At 39.1% G+C, this 18,288-nt stretch overlaps 1 protein-coding gene across 4 annotated transcripts in view; it reads right to left on the reverse strand.

Moving 5' to 3' along the window:
- The window catches only part of RAD50 (RAD50 double strand break repair protein), a 101,737-nt gene that overhangs the window by 53,852 nt on the left and 29,597 nt on the right, over nucleotides 1-18,288 (reverse strand). For all 4 annotated transcript variants that reach the window (XM_004384740.1, XM_023739003.1, XM_023739001.1 and 1 more), the window contains 8 exons: nucleotides 8,346-8,474; nucleotides 7,953-8,118; nucleotides 7,195-7,388; nucleotides 6,572-6,778; nucleotides 4,924-5,106; nucleotides 4,625-4,782; nucleotides 2,686-2,861; nucleotides 1,545-1,782 (listed from right to left, as the gene is read on the reverse strand). In XM_004384740.1, coding sequence (XP_004384797.1) covers nucleotides 1,545-1,782; nucleotides 2,686-2,861; nucleotides 4,625-4,782; nucleotides 4,924-5,106; nucleotides 6,572-6,778; nucleotides 7,195-7,388; nucleotides 7,953-8,118; nucleotides 8,346-8,474 — 1,451 coding nt within the window. The remainder of the gene's footprint in view (nucleotides 1-1,544; nucleotides 1,783-2,685; nucleotides 2,862-4,624; nucleotides 4,783-4,923; nucleotides 5,107-6,571; nucleotides 6,779-7,194; nucleotides 7,389-7,952; nucleotides 8,119-8,345; nucleotides 8,475-18,288) is intronic.

The raw sequence follows: 18,288 nt of genomic DNA on the forward strand, positions 1-18,288 counted from the left end.
TATGACAGCAGTGAGCTACACTACAACCAGAGTTGGAAGGAAGCTTAATGATCATCGAAGTCAACCCCCTCATTTTACATGGGGGAAACTTAGGCCCAGATGAGTTAAGTGACATGCCTAAGGTCACTAGCAGAGCTTGAATTAGAAATCAGACTGTACATCTAGGCTACTGCTTGTCCACTTAAAAAAAAAAGTTCTCTGTTATTAATTCATTATTGTTATTAATTCATTATTCATATTCATTTGTGGGAGGAAGGAGTGGGAGGGGAGGAAGGGGGAGGAGGGAAAGAGAACTCATGCGAGCAGAAAGCCACAGTGCTTTATACAACCTAAGTTTGAAAGGGACATGCCATCACTTCTGTTGTATTCTATTGGTTATACAGATCAATCCTGGAACAATGTGGAAGGAGATTATACAAGAAAGTATAAGTATCAAGAGGGAAGGATGATTGGGGGCCATCTCGGAGGCTGGCAACCACAAAGCACTTCTTAGACCCTGAAACTTCTTGGTTTTTCAAGACAACATACTCTCCTGGTTTTTCTGTTTCTAGGCTTTTTCTCACCCTGATCCATTCAAGTTAATTATTTTAAAACACATCTTTCATCAAATCTCTTAGGATAAATCCTCATCACCTATCACAGACAGCAGGCCTGAACACAATGTGGCCCTATCCTCCTAACTTATGAGAATCAATTCCTACATATCATTTACCCAAACTCCAGGTAACATTTCTACTGCAGCATAGGTCCTGCTCCCTTTCCTTCTGCACACACTGGTCTGATTTCCTCCTCCTAACTTAGCTGGACCAACTTCTCTAGGCTTTATATTCCACTTTCTCCTTCATTCTGAAAGTCCTTCTCATTCTGCAGCCCACTGGCCTCTCTCTTCTTAACTAATGTATTTGTTTGTGCCAATTACGCACTTCATTAAGCTTAGCTTTTGAAACGTCTAATTCTGAGAGCTTATCTCCTTAAAAGACCATTAGCTTCCTGAGGGTCATGTTTTATTGGTCTCTGTGACCAGCCTTGTGCTCTCTGTTCTGGGAGACACCAAGGTAATTATTATGTACTTCCTGCTTGATTTTGTTTATAAATAGATCACCATCTAAATTTCTTGTACAAATGAGGGTAAATATAAACAACAAAAATCATCTAGGATTCATTCTTTTTGAAAGGGGAAAAGACATAAAAATATAGTTTAAAATGTGTCTTTTGGGAGAGTTTTTCAGTACTTTAATTCTTCTGCTAGGTTTAGAAGTGATATTATCAGCAAATAGTTCTAAACGTCAAAATGTACGCCCTCAAGACAAGTCTCAGGAATTAAACAAACATAAGACTTTATCTGCTCCATGACTAGTTTATGAAACAAGCTTGCCTTTAAACAAAATAACTGTTTCTTCTTATCATATAACTAACAACATGGGATACAGCATATTGGCTCAGAATCCTGACTTTAATTTTTAATCATTCGGCACAATCTTACTGAATACCTACCATATGCCAGGCATTGAATGGGTACAGTAACAATAAATCTCTATTCTCACCTCATGGGCACAAGTCCCAACATGTCATCACGCCGCTTTTCTTTTTTCTTTAGCTCTGATTCTGTTGATTTAAGTTTATCTGGAGCAAGCCGCAACTTAGATTGCAAATCACTGATGACTTCTTGTAATTCAGTCTCTGTCTGAAAAACTCTCTGACAGACAGGGCAACACGACTGGTTTTCATCAGTTAGCTGAGTAATGAATTGGGAGTAAACTGCCGTGGCTCCAGCCAACATGGCTATTTTAAGAAAAAAAATATACCTCCAGTGAGAATATAAAGTTTTGTCAATATGGTTACAACATTTTCTGTAAATACATGATTATTCTTCTTGTTTTACAAACAATTTATAAAAGAAATAAAAATTCTGATATTTAAATCCTCTTCCAAAAGGTACAATACACTCAAATTTGTACAAATTATTTTTGTTAACACACACAAAGTATAACAAAATTCAACATTTGAGAGCTTACTATGTGCCAGGCACTGTTTAAGGGCTTTACACCTATAATCTCATTCACTCCTCCCTAGTGCCTAGAGAAGTGGTTAAGAGCTCAGGCTGCTAACCAAAAGGTCAGCAGTTCAAATCCACCAGCCGCTCCTTCGAAACACTATGGGGCAGTTCTACTCTGTCCTATAGTGTCACTATGAGTCGGAATCAACTCGATGGCACACAACAACAACACTGCCTTGAAAACCAAACCAGCTGCCATCAAGCTGATGCCATCTCATGGTGACCCCATATGTGTCAGAGTGGAGAACTGCGCTCCACAGCGTTTTTGATGGCTAATTTTTCAGAGGTAGATTACCAGGCTTTTCTTCCAAGGTGCCTCTGGGTGGACTGGAACCTCCAACCTTTCAATTAGCAGCTGAGCACGCTAATTATCTGCACCATTCAGGGACTCCCTAATGCCTTGGGTGGTAGGTAATATTCTCCTCATTTTACACATGATGAACCTGAAGAATAGAAAGGTTTCAATAACTTGCCCAAAGTCACACAGCAAGTAAGTCATGGAACCGTAAGTGAAACTCAAGCCATCTGGCTCTAAAAAAAGGTTTTTACATCTTCATCCTTAATAGCTACCTGTGAATGAAAATTCAAGTGTGTCAAAGTACTTTGGCAATGTAAAGTAGGTAACTTACCTCGCTGTTTTGAGGATTTTTCAATTTCCTCTTTAAGCCTGTCTAAATCACTTTCAAAATCCTGGCTACCACAAACATCAAACAGCTTGTCTTCGTAACTGGATAACTGCTCTTCCTTTCTTTTTAGCTCATTATTTATATGATTTTTATTTTGCTCAGCTGAAGCTAGTTCTTTGCTAAAATAAGAACAAACATGTATTATAATTTTAGAAGAGGAAATGAGCTTGAAAAGTTTGAATAGGTAGATACAAGACAAATTCGGCCAACAAATATTACAAAGGTTTGCTATAGTCAAATACTTTCTTTAGAAGTCATGGCAATAGAACACTTCCACCTTAACTCTCCCCCTAGGATACTGACTCGCCTGCCAACCCTGGTCATGGGCCTGCTCTCAGAAAATAGTGCACAGGCAAAATTCTGCCTGGTTTCTGGGGGTTCATGGTCTTAGATCCCAGGCTGAGAACGTTAGCAAGAAGATACTTGCTGGGTCTACTGGAGAGAAGAAAGAAGTAGAACATTCTCCTAATTCCTTCTGGTCCCTTTTACAATATTACTTCCCTGCCCTCCTATAAAAACTTTTTTTTTTTTGTCCCCTCCTTGTTACTGTCATCTACTTACCTCCTGATCACTCATTCCCTCTCATTCATCAAAAACTTCGCTCACTAGTACAATTTATCTCTGTTCCAACTCTTAGCATCATCCTAGCCAACCACGTGCCCACACCCCACACAGACGAAGGTTTTTCAATTTGCAGGTTTATGATACACAAGCAAGTCATGTGGTTAATTTAATGCACCATACTCAGCATGTTTTAAAAAATGAAACAGAATAGAATGTAATATATTAAAGTAGACTGTACACAGTAAGGATAGGTACTATTTTGAGAAATTTGTTTCAGATAAATGTGTGTGTGTGTGAGTACATGTAATCTTCATCACGATTCTTCCCACTGTGAGTCACAGTAAAAATGTGGAAGAAAGTAACTGATATAGACAATACTTTCACCATCCTAGCCTCCATTAAGCACTGCTCTCATCAAGGGCACCAACAACCTAAGTGCCAAGTGCAGTCTTCATCTTACTCAACTTCTTAGCAGTACCAAATGTTCTTGACCCCATCCTTGAAGGACTATCTTCCCAAGGTACCCCTGACACCACTGCTGTCTGGCTGATACCCTGGCCCCTTGGGCATGTCCCAGTTTCCTTCCCTTGCTCCTCTTCTTTGCCTGCCACCATTTTAAATGTCAGTGTCTCCCAGGGATCTGACTGTAACTCCTTAACTTCTCTTTGCATATCCCCCTCAAGGTGACACGGAGCTCTGGTAGCACAGTGGTTAAGAGCTCAACTGCTAACCAAAAGGTCGGCAGTTTGAATCCACCAGCCACTCCTTGGAAACTCTTCGGAGCAGTTCTACTCTGTCCTATAGGGTCACTATGAGTCGGAATCAACTCAAAGGCAGTAAGTGGGTTAAGGTGACAGAGCCTAGACTAATGCCTTCCATTATCACTTATATAGCAAAACTCCCAATCTCTTAACTTCCAACTCCAGCATTCTACTCCCTAACAGATATTTCCATAAGAAATACAAATTTAACAAGGCCAAAGCCAAACCTGCTATCTTCCTCAAAAATCTGTACAGGAATTTTGACCCTCTTATCCAAGCACCACTCAAGGTGACAACAGCGAAAAAAGGATTACTCACACAAATGAAAAGAGAACTTCAGAATTTTCATCCTCTTGCTTAGGTCTGTAAAACTTTCAAGGGACAAGAGGCCTAAATCACTACCCATTACCGTTTTACTTAACTTGTAAAGTATAGGAGAACTAAAGTCAATTAACAAGACATACCACTTCATGACAATAAATGATTTTAAAACAATTAAAAATGAAAGCATGAAATAAGAGATTTGTATTACATCTCCAAATATTGCAACTACTTACTTTAATTTCGCAAGTCTGTCCCTGGTCTGATTAATTTCTTTTGATTTACTATGAAGCCAGTCTTCAAGCTGTTTTTTATTGGGAAAATACCCCAACAATGAAGTTAATTCATCACTGTGCCTAGATTTTATTTTTCTGATTTGTTCATCTTTGTCAGCCTGTAGGTAAAAAAAAAAATCTTTTAAAAATAAAGTCTGGTATCTCCACAATATATGAAGAACAAAAATAAATGCTAGATTGATTAAAGTTCTAGGCTTAAAAAGGACAACTCTAAAAATGCAAGAAAAAAAAAGTCATACTTTGTCTTTGGTCAGCATCTCCATTTGGGTGCGTGTTGTGGTATGATGGTTTAACTGCTCCATCTCCTGGTCCAATTTACGCAGGGTCCTATCTAGGTCTGCTTTCTCATTTTGAAGGCTTATTACTTCTGTTTTTAGGGTTTCTACACTGCTGTTTTTCTCAGCCTTGCTTAGCTCACGTTCCTAATTAATAATTCAAACAAATGCACAGGTTTATATATTTTGTGTAAGAATTAATGACAAAATATAGTACAAATCAACTGCCCCTGAGAACAGTCAAAATATTATTGTTTGCTTTTAGCTAGTTAGAGAAAAAACATAATGTGCTATATATGTTTTAAGGAAAATCTAAATTATCAAGATGGGATTTGAGAAGGGGATTTGCCAATTTTTAGGGTGAATACTTTGGTAGTAGAGATGTGAGGGGAGAGGACAAGTCAGAAGGAATGAAGAAGAGAAAATTTGGAAATTCTTAGAAAGAAGAGATGGGCTAAGAAAGTTCCTACTACAGAAAATGTCATAGCATGGCAATAATCATATAAAATCTAGAGTGTGTAGATTTCAAGGGAAAATATTTGCTTTTTTACTTAGGTAAGTGGTGCTTAACCAAGGTGTTCATAGCATAAAAACCAAAGTCTATTGCTATCAACTCGATTCTGACTCATAGCAACCCAAAAGGACAGAGGAGAACACCCCCATAGGGGGTGTAATCTTTACAGAAGCAGACTGCCACATCTTTCCTCTGCAGAGCAGCTGGCAGGGCAAACCATCGACCTTTCAGTTAGCAGCTGAGCACTCAACCACTGTACCAGGGCTCCTTTACATTTAATTAGGTTCCCCTGTAGTATGTTCTCCATATGGCAGTAGGAGTCAACACAAATCTAATCACAGTATAGCTGTTCATAGCATAGGTGTTTTTAAAAAACTCCCTAGGTGAACAACTACCACGGCCTCTGCCAGACTAAGTCCAGTGCAACTAGATGGTGCCCAGCTACCAACACTGACTGCTGACAGGGATCACAATAGAGGGTCCTGGACAGAGCTGGAGAAAAATGTAGAACAAAATTCTAACTCAAAAAAAGACCAGACTTACTGGCCTGACAGAGACTGGAGAAACCCCGAGAGTATGGCCCCTGGAAACCCTTTTAGCTCAGTAATGAAATCATTCCGGAAGTTCACCTTTTAGCTAAACATTAGACAGGCCCATAAGACAAAATAAGACTAAAGGGCACACCAGCCCAGGGGCAAGCACTAGAAGGCAGAAGGGGACAGGAAAGCTGGTAATAGGGAACCCAGGGTTGAGAAGGGAGAGTACTGACATGTCACAGGGTTGTTAACCAATGTCACAAAACAATATACATATACTAACTGTTTAATGAGAAGCTAGTTTGTTCTGTAAACCTTCACTGAAAGTACAATTAAAAAAAAAGTTCCCTAGGTGATTCTGATGGTCAACTCAACAGCTTCAAGAACACGAGTTGAACGATCAAGATATTTATATGATGTCATTTAATATGATTGATAAACAAGGTTGACATTTTTATTAAAATGCCATAATCTTAGGATTAGCAATAGATAAAACATTAGAATGCAAGATTCTAAATATCTTACATCTTAAAATTATTAGATTACTCAAATAATATCTTACAGCTTTTGTGAGTTCCTGGTCCAGTTCAAGAATCCTGTCTGAAGATCCTTCCAACTGCTGTAATTCATATTTCACATTTTTCAGCTCATTCTGCTTCTTACTTAGGATTTCTGATTTCAGCTCAATCATTCTTCCCAGTCCAATTTTCTTATCCCTTATTTCATCTATCTGTTTTTGTTTCAGAGTCTCTTTTTCTGCAAAGTCATTCTAAACACACACATAAAAAATTTAGAGCATAAACGATTTCTTACTATTTATTTAGAAAAAATTTCTTCATTGTAAAAGTAACACATGTCCACTGAGGAAAACGCAGAAAAGTATTAAAAAAAAGACCATCACCCACAGAAAAAATTTATTAACTTTGAGCAAACATTTAGCTTTAAAAAGAAATTTTACTTAAAAACCAAATAAAAAGTACAGATCTGCAGTTTCTTTGTATTTTCATCCTTACAATTTAAAAATTTTGCTTCCATGTTTTTTTTCTAGCTCATAGCAGATTCTACTCTATCACTAATCTAAAACTATGCCAAAATAGGGTCCACCTGAAAATTAAACTAATTCAACTAGAGAATCTGACAGCAACAAAAGAAAACAACAAACACTGTTTATTTCAAAATATTTACCATCAGTTGGTTGGCAGTTTCTACTTCCCTTTCTTGTCTTTCCCTCACAAGTTTGTGAAAATTTTTAATCTGTCTTTCACTGAATGGTCCACGCTCAAAGCCATCCAATTCCAGCTGTGTTGCCAAGGACCGAATTAATGAATCTCTAGCTCGGATATGTTCTTGATAGCGATCTGCTTGTAGCTGTAGACGACCTTTAAAAATCATGACAATAACTCTTTTTTTAAGCTGATTTTTAAAAATTGAGGTAATTATAGATTCACATGCAGTTTTAAGAAATAATACAAAGATCCCTTGTACACTTTGCCCAGTTTCCCTCTATGGTAACATCTGTAAGATAGTATCACAACAGGATATTGACATACAATCCACAAATCTTATTCAGTTTCCCTAGTTTTACTTGTACTCATTTGTATGTATGCATTAAGTTCTATATAATTTTATCACCTGCATAGGCTCATGTAGCCAAATGACAGTCAAGATACTAAACAGTTCTAATATCACAAGAATCCCTCTTACTGACTTTTAAAACCTAACTACACTCACCTCTCTCCCCCCTCCCACCCCACTTCCTACTTCTAGCAACCACTAACTTGCCCTCCATTTCTAAAATTTTGTTATTTCAAAATGTTACATAAATGAAATCATCCTGTATGTAACCTTTTTCACTCAGCATACTTCCCTGGATATTCATCACTCATTCAGAAAATGCATAATTATTACAGCAGGAAAAAAGGCCAGTAAATGCTCTGTCCCACCCTGTTCAACAAGTAGTTCTGATTTTTCTTGATTGAGCAGCCTAGATTCTTTATTTAATTTTTCCAGTTCACGCTGACAGTCTACCAGCCTCCTCTCTTTCTCTCTTACTGTTCTCTGGTGATTATGATACAAATCATTTAGCTGCTCATCAGTCCCTTGAAAAACCTGGATAAAATCAAAATAAAAAGCTTTAATGTATAGATATAAGAAGATCAGATCACTTTGAGGTAGGAAATATGAACCAAACTTTATTCAATATCCTTAATTTCAACACACACATAGACGTAACACAAGCACCAAGATCTCTCTTTGTTTTTTCATAATGTGTGTAGCAAATCTGAGGTTCACTGTAACTCCAAATTTTTGAAGAACAAAATTTTACTGCCACAAACCTTTTCCATTTTCTGTTCCAGTTCACTATTGTCTTTCTCCATTTGCTTCTTTCTGCTCTCCAAGGCTTTTATTTCATTGTCAAGTCTCATTATTTTAGAGAGATTTTGTTCAATTTCTTTTAGACGATTCTGAAAATAAACAAACATTCTGCATAAGTAAAACTCACTATAGTTTACACTGCAGATGGATGAATAGAAATAAAATGTGCCAGGGCCAGGCCCTTAGTAAAAGTGAAATAAAATGTGCCAGGGCCAGGCACTTAGTAAAAGTGATCTCATTTAATGCTAACAACAATGCTGTAAAAAAGGCATAGAGAAACTGAGGATCAGAGACATTAAGTAACTTGCCTAAGACTTCACGGCTATTAAGAAAAAAACGAATTAAATTCCAGTTCTAACTCCAAAGCCCATGCCCTGCCCTCAACACTTCCCACAAAAGTCATTCATTCAGTGGGCACTCAGAGCCACACTACATGAAGAACCACATTTTAAGAGCTTAATCCTTAAAAGACTTTATTTAAAAGATTAGAGACATTAAGTGGGCTAGAAATTCATGGTGGGTCACTAGTGCATTCTGGGCCTATAGGCAAATTTACATGGGAGATTACATCTTAATCCAAAATTTGCTTGAGCACAAGTGAAGCATGAGAAGCGATGTCAGCTGCCTGTTTCCTCTGACAGTGACAGTTGGACACCTCATCTCCTGAGTACATGTGACCTGGTTTAGAGCATTCTCTTCTTGGATGATGCTGGGAATACTCTTCCAGTGTTTGCTTTGCAATTCGTTTTATGTTTTAAGGCTGACCAACTCCCCTTCTAAGACATTTTAAGAGTTTAATTTTTAAACTAACATGTTACACTTAAGATACTAGAGTGCTTAGATATCAACTGCATCCTTAATTTTAATGCTATTTAAAATTAGATTTTAAATAAAATGGTTATACTAATACCCTTCCTTGTGATTTGTAAGCTAATGAATAGTACGTAGTCACCATGAAAACAGGAATTTTGTTTACTCTGTTCACTAATATATCCCCAGTACACGTAACAGATGCTCAAAAAATATTAGCAGAAGGAAAGAATAAGAGGTTTGAAAAAAGTAATTTTGCCAGTATTAACAGTTACAGCTATCACTGATTGTCTACTATGTGCCAGACACTGTATTGGGTGCTGACATACATTCTCTTTAATCCTTACAAGAACCTCATGCTAAGTTGTTGTTGTTAGGTGTCATCGAGTCGGTTCCAACTCACAGCGACCCTACAGGACAGAGCAGAGCTGCCCCATAAGGTTTCCAAGGAGTGGCTGGGGGATTTGAACTGCTGACCTTTAGGTTAGCAGCTGAGCTCTTAACCGCTACGCCACCAGGGTTCCTATGGGAGACTTTAAAAAAAAAAAGAAAAAAAAAAAACCCTAATCTGCTGCCATAGAGTTGACTGTGACTCAGAGACCCTAGAGGACAGAGTAGAACTGTCCCACAAGGTTTCCAAAGAGCGTCTGGTAGATTCGAACTGCTGACCTTTTGGTTAGCAGCCAAACTCTTAAACACTGGGCCACCAGCTATTAAGTCAGAAATAGGAGACTTAGAAGACTTAAGTGACTTGTACAAAACCACATACTCAAGACTGGGAGGCAGGATAGCGTAATAGTTAGGACTGTAAGTGAGCTCCGGGTACTGGATCAATTGGACATCTGCGTGCAAAAAAAGTAAGTCTCAAACTTTACCTCGTACCATATTCAAAAATAAACTGAAATGGAGCATAGATTTAAATGTAAGAGCTAAAACTATAAAATTTCTAGAAGAAAACACAGCAGAAAATCTTTGTGACCTTGGTTGGGTTAGGCAAAGATTTCTTAGCTAGGAAACAAAAACATAAACCATAAGAAAAAAAAAAAAAAAAGGAATAAACTGAACTTCATCAAAATAAAAAACTTCTGCCCTGTGAAAAACAATTAAGAAGTCTTACAACTAACTGAGAAAAAGACAAATAACCCAATTAAAGAATAGGCAAAGAATCTGAATAGACATTTCTCTAAGGAAGGTATACACATGGCCAATAACCACAAGAAAAGATGCTCAACATCATTAGTATTCAGGGAAATGCAAATCAAAACCACAATGAGATACCACTTCACACCCACTGGGATGGATATAAATCAAAAAGACAAAATAACAAGTGTAGGTGGGGATATGGAAAAATTGGAATTGTCACATCCTGGTAAGAACGTAAAAAGGGGCAGCTGCTCTGGAAAACAGATAGGCAGTTTCTCAAAAGGTTAAAAATAGAGGTATCATATGACCCAGCAATTTCACTCCTAGGCATATTATACCCAAGAGAAATGAAATCATATGCTTATATAAAAACTTGTACAGGAATGTTCACAGCAGCATTACTCATAATAGCCAAAAAGTAGGAACAACTCAAATGTCCACCAACTGAAGAATGGATAAATAAAATGTGGCTGGAATATTATTCAGCCATAAAAGGAATGAAGTACTGACATGCTACAACACTGATGAACCTTGAAAATATTGTGCTAAGTGAAAGAAGTAAATCACAAAAATGATTCCATTTATATGAAATGTCTAGAAGAGGCAAATTCAGAGACAGAAAGCAGATTTTGTGATTGCCTAGGGCTGGGGACTGAGAAAGAATGGATAGTGACTATTAACGGGTATAGGGTTTCTTTTTAGAAATCAAAAATGTTCTAAAATTAGATTGTGGTAATGGCTGCTTAACTCTTGACTATACTAAAAAGCTGAATTGCACATTTTAAATGGGTGAATTGTATGATATGTGAATTGTATTGTATCGTAATGGTGTTTAAAAAAAAACGATGGCCATACATACTCATGTATCACAAGGGCCTCAGCGAGGAGGCAGGGCTGAGGTGGACCTTAAAGAATGGATAGAAATCAAGGTGATACAGTAGGAAGCATTTTATATATGTGTGTATTTGTTTTGCATTTTTTTCTTTAAAAGTAATATGTGCTAACAGTGAAAAAATTAAAGAAAGATACTAGGTGAAAAATAGAAGATACTCTTCCCATTCCTAATCTCTGACCTCTGACCTCTTGAGAGTACATCCTTCCAGCAGCTTTTTTTTTTTGGCGGGGGAGGGAGGCACACATATATAATACATACATATATACAAATATTTATGTGCATATATTCACACATACAAGCTTACCAGAACAGAACTGTGTAAGGAAGAACCTGGATTAAGAATCAGTGTAAAAGGGGTGAGAAATAAGAACTGGTGTCAGATTATGGACCCCTAATAGGTTTGGGACTTAGTTCAACAGATAAAAGACTGGCAAAGTATGTTATGTTTTAGGATGAGTTATCCTGATTACTGTGTGTAGGTACTGTCATGGTTACCAACATATTAGGATGTATTTTCTTTTCTTGAGAAGCAGTCTGGTCGGAGAGACGATAAGCACAGAAGAAGGTAAGGGCTGTAGGAGCTCTGAAGAGGAAGACAGAATTTCTGTCTGAGGTAGCCTGAAGGATTTTATACGACTGAATTTAAGGTATGATTTTGTTGATCATGAATAGCAAGGACATTAAACCAAAAAAACCAAAGCCCAATGCTGTCAAGTCAATTCCGACCCATAGCAACCCTACAGGACTGAGTAGAACTGCACCATAGGGTTTCCAAGGAGCAGCTGGTGGATTCTAACTGCCAACCTTTTTGGTTAGCAGCCGTAGCACTTAACCACTACGCCACCAGGGCTCCAGGTAGGTCACTAGGAACAGTAAAAAGCAAGCTGTCTTTGAACACTATCAAGGAAATTCATATAGTTGAAATGGAGTTTGCAGAAGAAATAATGTCAAGGTGGGGCTAAGTGATAATATGTAGTATTTATCCAATGGTGCCAGGATTCTAACCAAGGCGGTAGCACTTTGAAGTTTAAAATGTTTGTCTATTTATTTGTGTTTAATTGTGACTAGTTCCCTAAGGACTTAAGCTAACTCTTCTCTGTATCCTTAGAGACTATCCAGTGCACAGCACATAGCATGTAATTCAATAAATATTTACTAAGTGGATGATTTCCAAAGTCCTTTTCTAGCTTCAACAAACGAGGATTCTTTCCTTCACAGAAATCAACATAAAGTTTGGGTCAAATCACCTTCCCATCAGTTGTCCAGAAAAGACTGCTTAATTTCAAGCACCGTACTATAATGTAAGCTTTCCTTTTTTTACAGTTTCCCTCCATCTTCAAGAATTCTCTCATAAACTATTCCCATCCTACCATGCCCTCCACACCTGTCAAAGTTTGTTATACTATGGTGGCTTGCACGTTGCTATGTGTCATGGATTGAGTCATGTCTCCCAAAAATATTTGTCAGCTTGGCTGGGTCATGATTCCCTGTGTTGTGTGACTGTGTAATCTGTTGTGACTTCCTTATATGTTGTAAACTCTATCACTATGATGAGGTTATACATGATCTCCTTGTGTGTTGTAAATTCTATCACTGTGGTAAGGTTATGCTAATGAGGTATACAAGACTGGATAGTGTCTTAAGCCAATCTCTTTTGAGATATAAAAGAGAGAAGTGAGCAGAGACACAGGGGAACCTCATACCACCAAGAAAGCAGTGCCGGGAGCAGAGCGCTTCCTTTGGACCTGATGTTCCTGCGCAGAGAAGCTCCCAGACCAAGGAAAGACTGATTTATCACAAGGACCTTTCTCCAGAGCCGACAGAGAGAGAAAGCCTTCTCCTGGAGCTGATGCCCTGAATTTGGACTTGTAGCCTACTGAACTGTTAGAGAATAAACATCTCTTTGTTAGAGCCATCCACTTGTGGTATTTCTGTTGGAGCAGTACTAGATGACTAAGACACTATGTCACCAGTTTTCAAATACTAGCAGGGTCACTCATGGTGGACAGGTCTTAGCGAAACTTCCAGACTAAGAAACTATGAAGAAAGGCCCGGCAATATACTTCCGAAAATTAGCCAACGAAACCTTATAGATAACAACAAAATACTGTCCAACATAGTGCTGGAAGACGGGCCCCCTAGGTTGAAAGGCACTACACAAGAGCCACAACAATGGACTCAAAAGTACCAACGATAATGAAGATGGCAAAGGACTACGCATTGTTTCATTACGTTGTACATAAGGTTACCATGAGTCGGAGCTGACTCAGTGGCAGCTAACAACAATGACTACATCTTATCTTCTGACCCTGGGCTACTTAGCCCTGTTTTCCTTTCTTGCCTTAAATGGGAATTGCTTTAGAAATTTGTTTCTAAGTTCAAAAACACCCTCTGGACCTCTTGTTTATTTCTTTTTCCCACACACAAGTTCATGTACCTGACAGCTCAAACTGTCACATTCTTTTGTCTCATTTCACATTACAGTCTAAGATTATGAACAGTCTGCTCCATTTTTTATTGTCTGCATACTTAACTTCCTTTACTAGGTGGTGTGCTTTGGGAATAAAACCTTTGTTTTGTGCTGTGAGGATCGGGACAAAAGATAGATGTCAAAGATGGAATACACAGGACCTGGTGACTGGCTGGACGTAAGAAACGAAGCAGTTAAGAGATGCCACAAAAGATCCAAGCCCAGATGATAATCATGTCAATGCCACCAAGAGGCAGTGAAGACACTGATAGGAGCTGAGACGTTTGTGGAGAACCACAGCTGAGGTGTTAATATTCAGTGTCTTAAGTACCAATTCATCTCTGTCAGACTCTGCTCAAAAGATATTTCACGAGCACAGAATTTTTTTCACCAAGTGGTGTGAATGGTCCCATTCAATGAGTGCTTACTGTATGCCAGACACTGATCAAAGTGTTTTAAAATGTATTATTTAAGTCACGTGGCAACCCTATGAAGTTTTATAGGTATCAAAATTGAGGCACAGGTTGTTCACATTGGAAGGGGTAAAGTCAGGATTTCAGTTCAGGCCTCTCTGATTCCTGGACCTTTTTTTTTTTAAAGTCAGGATGTATTGAGTATAACATACATACAGGAAAAGTCACCCTTTTTTAAGTGTACAGTTTGATGAGTGTGGACAAAGACATACAGTAGCATAACCACCACCACAATCAGGATATAGAACATTTCCATCACCCACAAAAAGTTCTCTCCAGCCTCTCTTCAGTCAATTCCCTGTCCCCACCCGGAGCCCCTGGCAACCCCTGATCTGTTTTCTGTCACAATAGTTTTGCCTTTTCTAGAATGTCACATAAACAGAATCATACAGTATGTACCCTTTTGTGCCTAGCTTCTTTACTCAGCATAATGCTTTTATATTCATCTATGTTGTTGCACGTATGAGTAGTTCATTCCTTTTAATTGCTGAGAAGTATTCCACTGCATGGCTTGCTATATTACAATGTTAATATATTATTTATTCCCCAGTTGATAGACATTAGGTTGTTTTCATCTGGCCATTTCAAATAAAACTGCTATAAACTTTTGTGTACAGGTCTCTGTATATATCTCTCTTGAGGCAGCTCCCTAGGGGTATGATTTAACTTATAAAAGCTGCCAAACTATTTTCGAAAGTAGTTGTATCACTTTGCATCCTACCAACAATGTGTGAGGTTAGTTGTTCTGCATCCTCATCATCACTTATTGTCAGTCTTTTTTCATTTTAGCCATTACAGTAGGTATGCAGTAGTATCTCAAGGAGCCCTGGTGGCACAGTGGTTAAATGCTCGGCTGCTACCGAAAGGTCAGCAGTTTGAACCCACCAGCCACTATGCGGGAGAAAGAACCCACTAGCTGCTCTGCAGGAGAAAGAACCTACCAGCTACTGTGCAGGAGAAAGATGCGGCAGTGTACTTTCGTTAAGATTACAGCCTTGGAAACCCTATGGGGCAGTTCTACTCTGTCCTACAGGGTAACTATGACTCATTCCAACTTCACGGCAGTGGTTTAGTAATATCTCACTGTTGTTTTAATTTGCATTTTCCTAATGATTACTGATAGTTTAGCATCTTTTCGTGTGCTTATTTGTCATCTGACTCTTTTGTTAAAAAAATGTGTTTGAATCTTTTGCTTATTTTTTTTTTTTTGGTCTTCCTATTATTATTGGGCTGTGAGAGTTCCTTACATATTCCAGATACAAGTCCTTTATCAGATACATGTTTTGCAAGAATTTTCTCCCATTCTCTGGGGTGTCTTTTTACTTTCTTGTTTGATATAATTCACAGCACAAAAGTTTTTAATTTTGAGTAAGCTGAATTTATTTTTTATTTTCTCCTTTGTGCTACAGTCATCATCTTTTAGCTTCTAGAGAACCTATGTTCTAAACTATATCATTTATGTAGCTCTTCAATTTACTTCTTTGTAAACCTAGCTATCTTTTAAAAGAGTTCCCTTGTTTCTCCAAGGCTGTCCAAGGCTCAAACCTTGTTCTCCAAGATTTTAAGCTCTTTAAAAACAAGTCTTTCATTCAGGCCGCTAACAGACACATGAGGAAATGCTCACGATCATTAGCCATTAGAGAAATGCCAACCGAAACTACAGTGAGATACCGTCTCACCCCAAGAAGGCTAGCATTAATCCAAAAAACACAAAATAAAAAATGGTGGAGAGATTGTGGAGAGACTGGAACACTTATACACTGTTGGCGGGAATGTAAAATGGTACAACCACTTTGGAAATTGATTTGGCGCTTCCTTTAAAAGCTAGAAATAGAAAGTACCATACGATCCAGCAATCCCACTCCTTGGAATATATCCTAGAGAAATAAGAGCCGTCACACGAATAGATATATGCTCACCGAAGTTCACTGCAGCACTGTTCACGATAGCAAAAAGACGGAAGCAACCTAGGTGCCCATCAATGGGCAAATGGATAAATTAGGGTATATTCACACAATGGAATACTATGCAACGATAAAGAACGATGAATCCATGAAACGTCTTATAACGTGGAGAAAGCTGGAGGTCATTATGCTGAGTGAATTTAGTCAGTCACAAAAAGACAAATATTGTATAAGACCACTATTGTAAGTCAAGAAAAGGTTTAAACACAGAAGAAAACATTCTTTGAGAGGGTGTGGAGGGAGGGAGAGGGGTATTCACTAACTAGAAAGTAGACAAGAATTATCTAGGTGGGGGACCTCGTACCACCAAGAAAGCAATGCTGGGAGCAGAGCGCATCCTTTGGACCTGAGGATCCTATGCTGAGATGCTCACAGACGAAGGGAAGACTGATGACAAGGACCTTCCTCCACAGCTAACAGAGAAAGCCTTCTCCTGGAGCTGACGCCCTGAACTTGGACCTGTAACCTACCAGACTGTGAAAGAATAAATTTCTCTTTGCTGAAGGCATTCACTTGTGGTATTTCTGTTACAGCAGCACTAGATGACCAAGACAGAATTTGGTACCGAGAGAGTGGGATGCTGCTCTAAAAGATAACCTAAAATGTGGAAGTGGTTTTGAGGCTGTAAATGGATAGAGGAGCAGCAGCGGCAGAGAATCATCAGCAGCAGAACCAGGGGACCAGCGCAAGATGATGCTGGAGCCGACCCACGGAGCAAGAGAGCTGAGTGCCCATGTGCCGGAGGCTTCCTGGTGACGTGGGGTGCCTCCGAGCATTTACCAGTGGAGCTAGGCTTGCTGACCCAAGGAGTGAGGGAGATGAGTGCCTGTGTGCAGGAGGCTTCCTGGCAGAGTGAGGTGCCTCCAGGCACTTACCCGTGGAGCTACAGAGCTTTGGAATGCTTGCCCTAGCAGAGCAGATGCGGGATTGAGGCCCAAGGAGCCAAGAGGCCAAGGAACAAGTAAACAGAGGCTGAAGAGACAAGGGACACAAGAAGCCAAGCTGCCTCACTCTCAAAAGGTATGGCCATGACCTCAGGGGTTTCAAAGGGTGGAGCCATGGCCTCTGGTGCTTCTAATGGTGGAGTCCCCACTCAGATGGAATGGGAGAATGGTGCACCTAAAGCCAAGGGAGCAGAGCTGCTGTCCCAGTGGGCCTGGAAGGCAGAGCTGACACCCAGGGGTGAGGGGCCTCCACTCAGAATCTGGAGAGTGTGGCTAGTACCTAGTCTGGAAGGCAGGGCCATTGTGTAAACCGTCTCAGAGAACAGAGGATTATTTTCAAAGCCTTGAGAGCTAATGTAATACGTTCCGCTGACTTGCTTGGTGCCTGTTATTCCTTCTTTTCCTTCAGTTTCTCCTATTTATAACGGAAATGCCTAGTTTGTGCCTGTTCTACCACTGTACCTTTGGAAGCAGATAACTTATATTCTAGATTTCACAGATGAAGAAGAATTTTTGGATTTTGGACTTGGAGTTAGACTTCTGCTATGATATGATGTGATGAATATGATTTGCATGTTCTAAGGATGTGATTTTTTGGGGGCCAAAGGGTAGAATGTCATGGACTGAATTATATCCTCCAAAAATTTGTACATCAATTTGGGTGGGCCATGATTTCCAGTATTGTGTGGTTGTCCTCTACTTTGTGATTGTAATTTTATGTTAAAGATGATTAGGGTGGGATTGGAACACCCTTACTAAGGTCACATCCTTGATTCAACATAAAGTGAGTTTCCCTGGGGTGTGGCCTGCACCACCTTTTACCTCTTATAAAAGATAAAATGAAAGGGAAGCAAGCAGAGAGTTGGGGACCTCATACCACCAAGAAAGCAATGCTGGGAGCAGAGTGCATCCTTTGGACTTGAGGTTCCTGTGCTGAGATGTTCCCAGACCAAGAGAAGACTGATGACAAGGACCTTCCTCCATGGCCGAAAGAGAAAGCCTTCTCCTGGAGCTGACGCCCTGAATTTGGACCTGTAACCTACTAGACTGTGAAAGAATAAATTTCTCTTTGTTGATGAAAAAACAAAAAAAGAAAGAATTATCTTAGCTGAAGGGAAGGACAGCACACACTACAGGGGAAGTCAGCACAACTGGACTAAACCAAAGCTAAGAAGTTTCCTGAGTACAACCAAACACTTCAAGG

Source organism: Trichechus manatus, unplaced genomic scaffold (assembly GCF_000243295.1).
Source record: "Trichechus manatus latirostris isolate Lorelei unplaced genomic scaffold, TriManLat1.0 scaffold00127, whole genome shotgun sequence".
NCBI classification, from domain to species: Eukaryota; Metazoa; Chordata; class Mammalia; order Sirenia; family Trichechidae; genus Trichechus; species Trichechus manatus.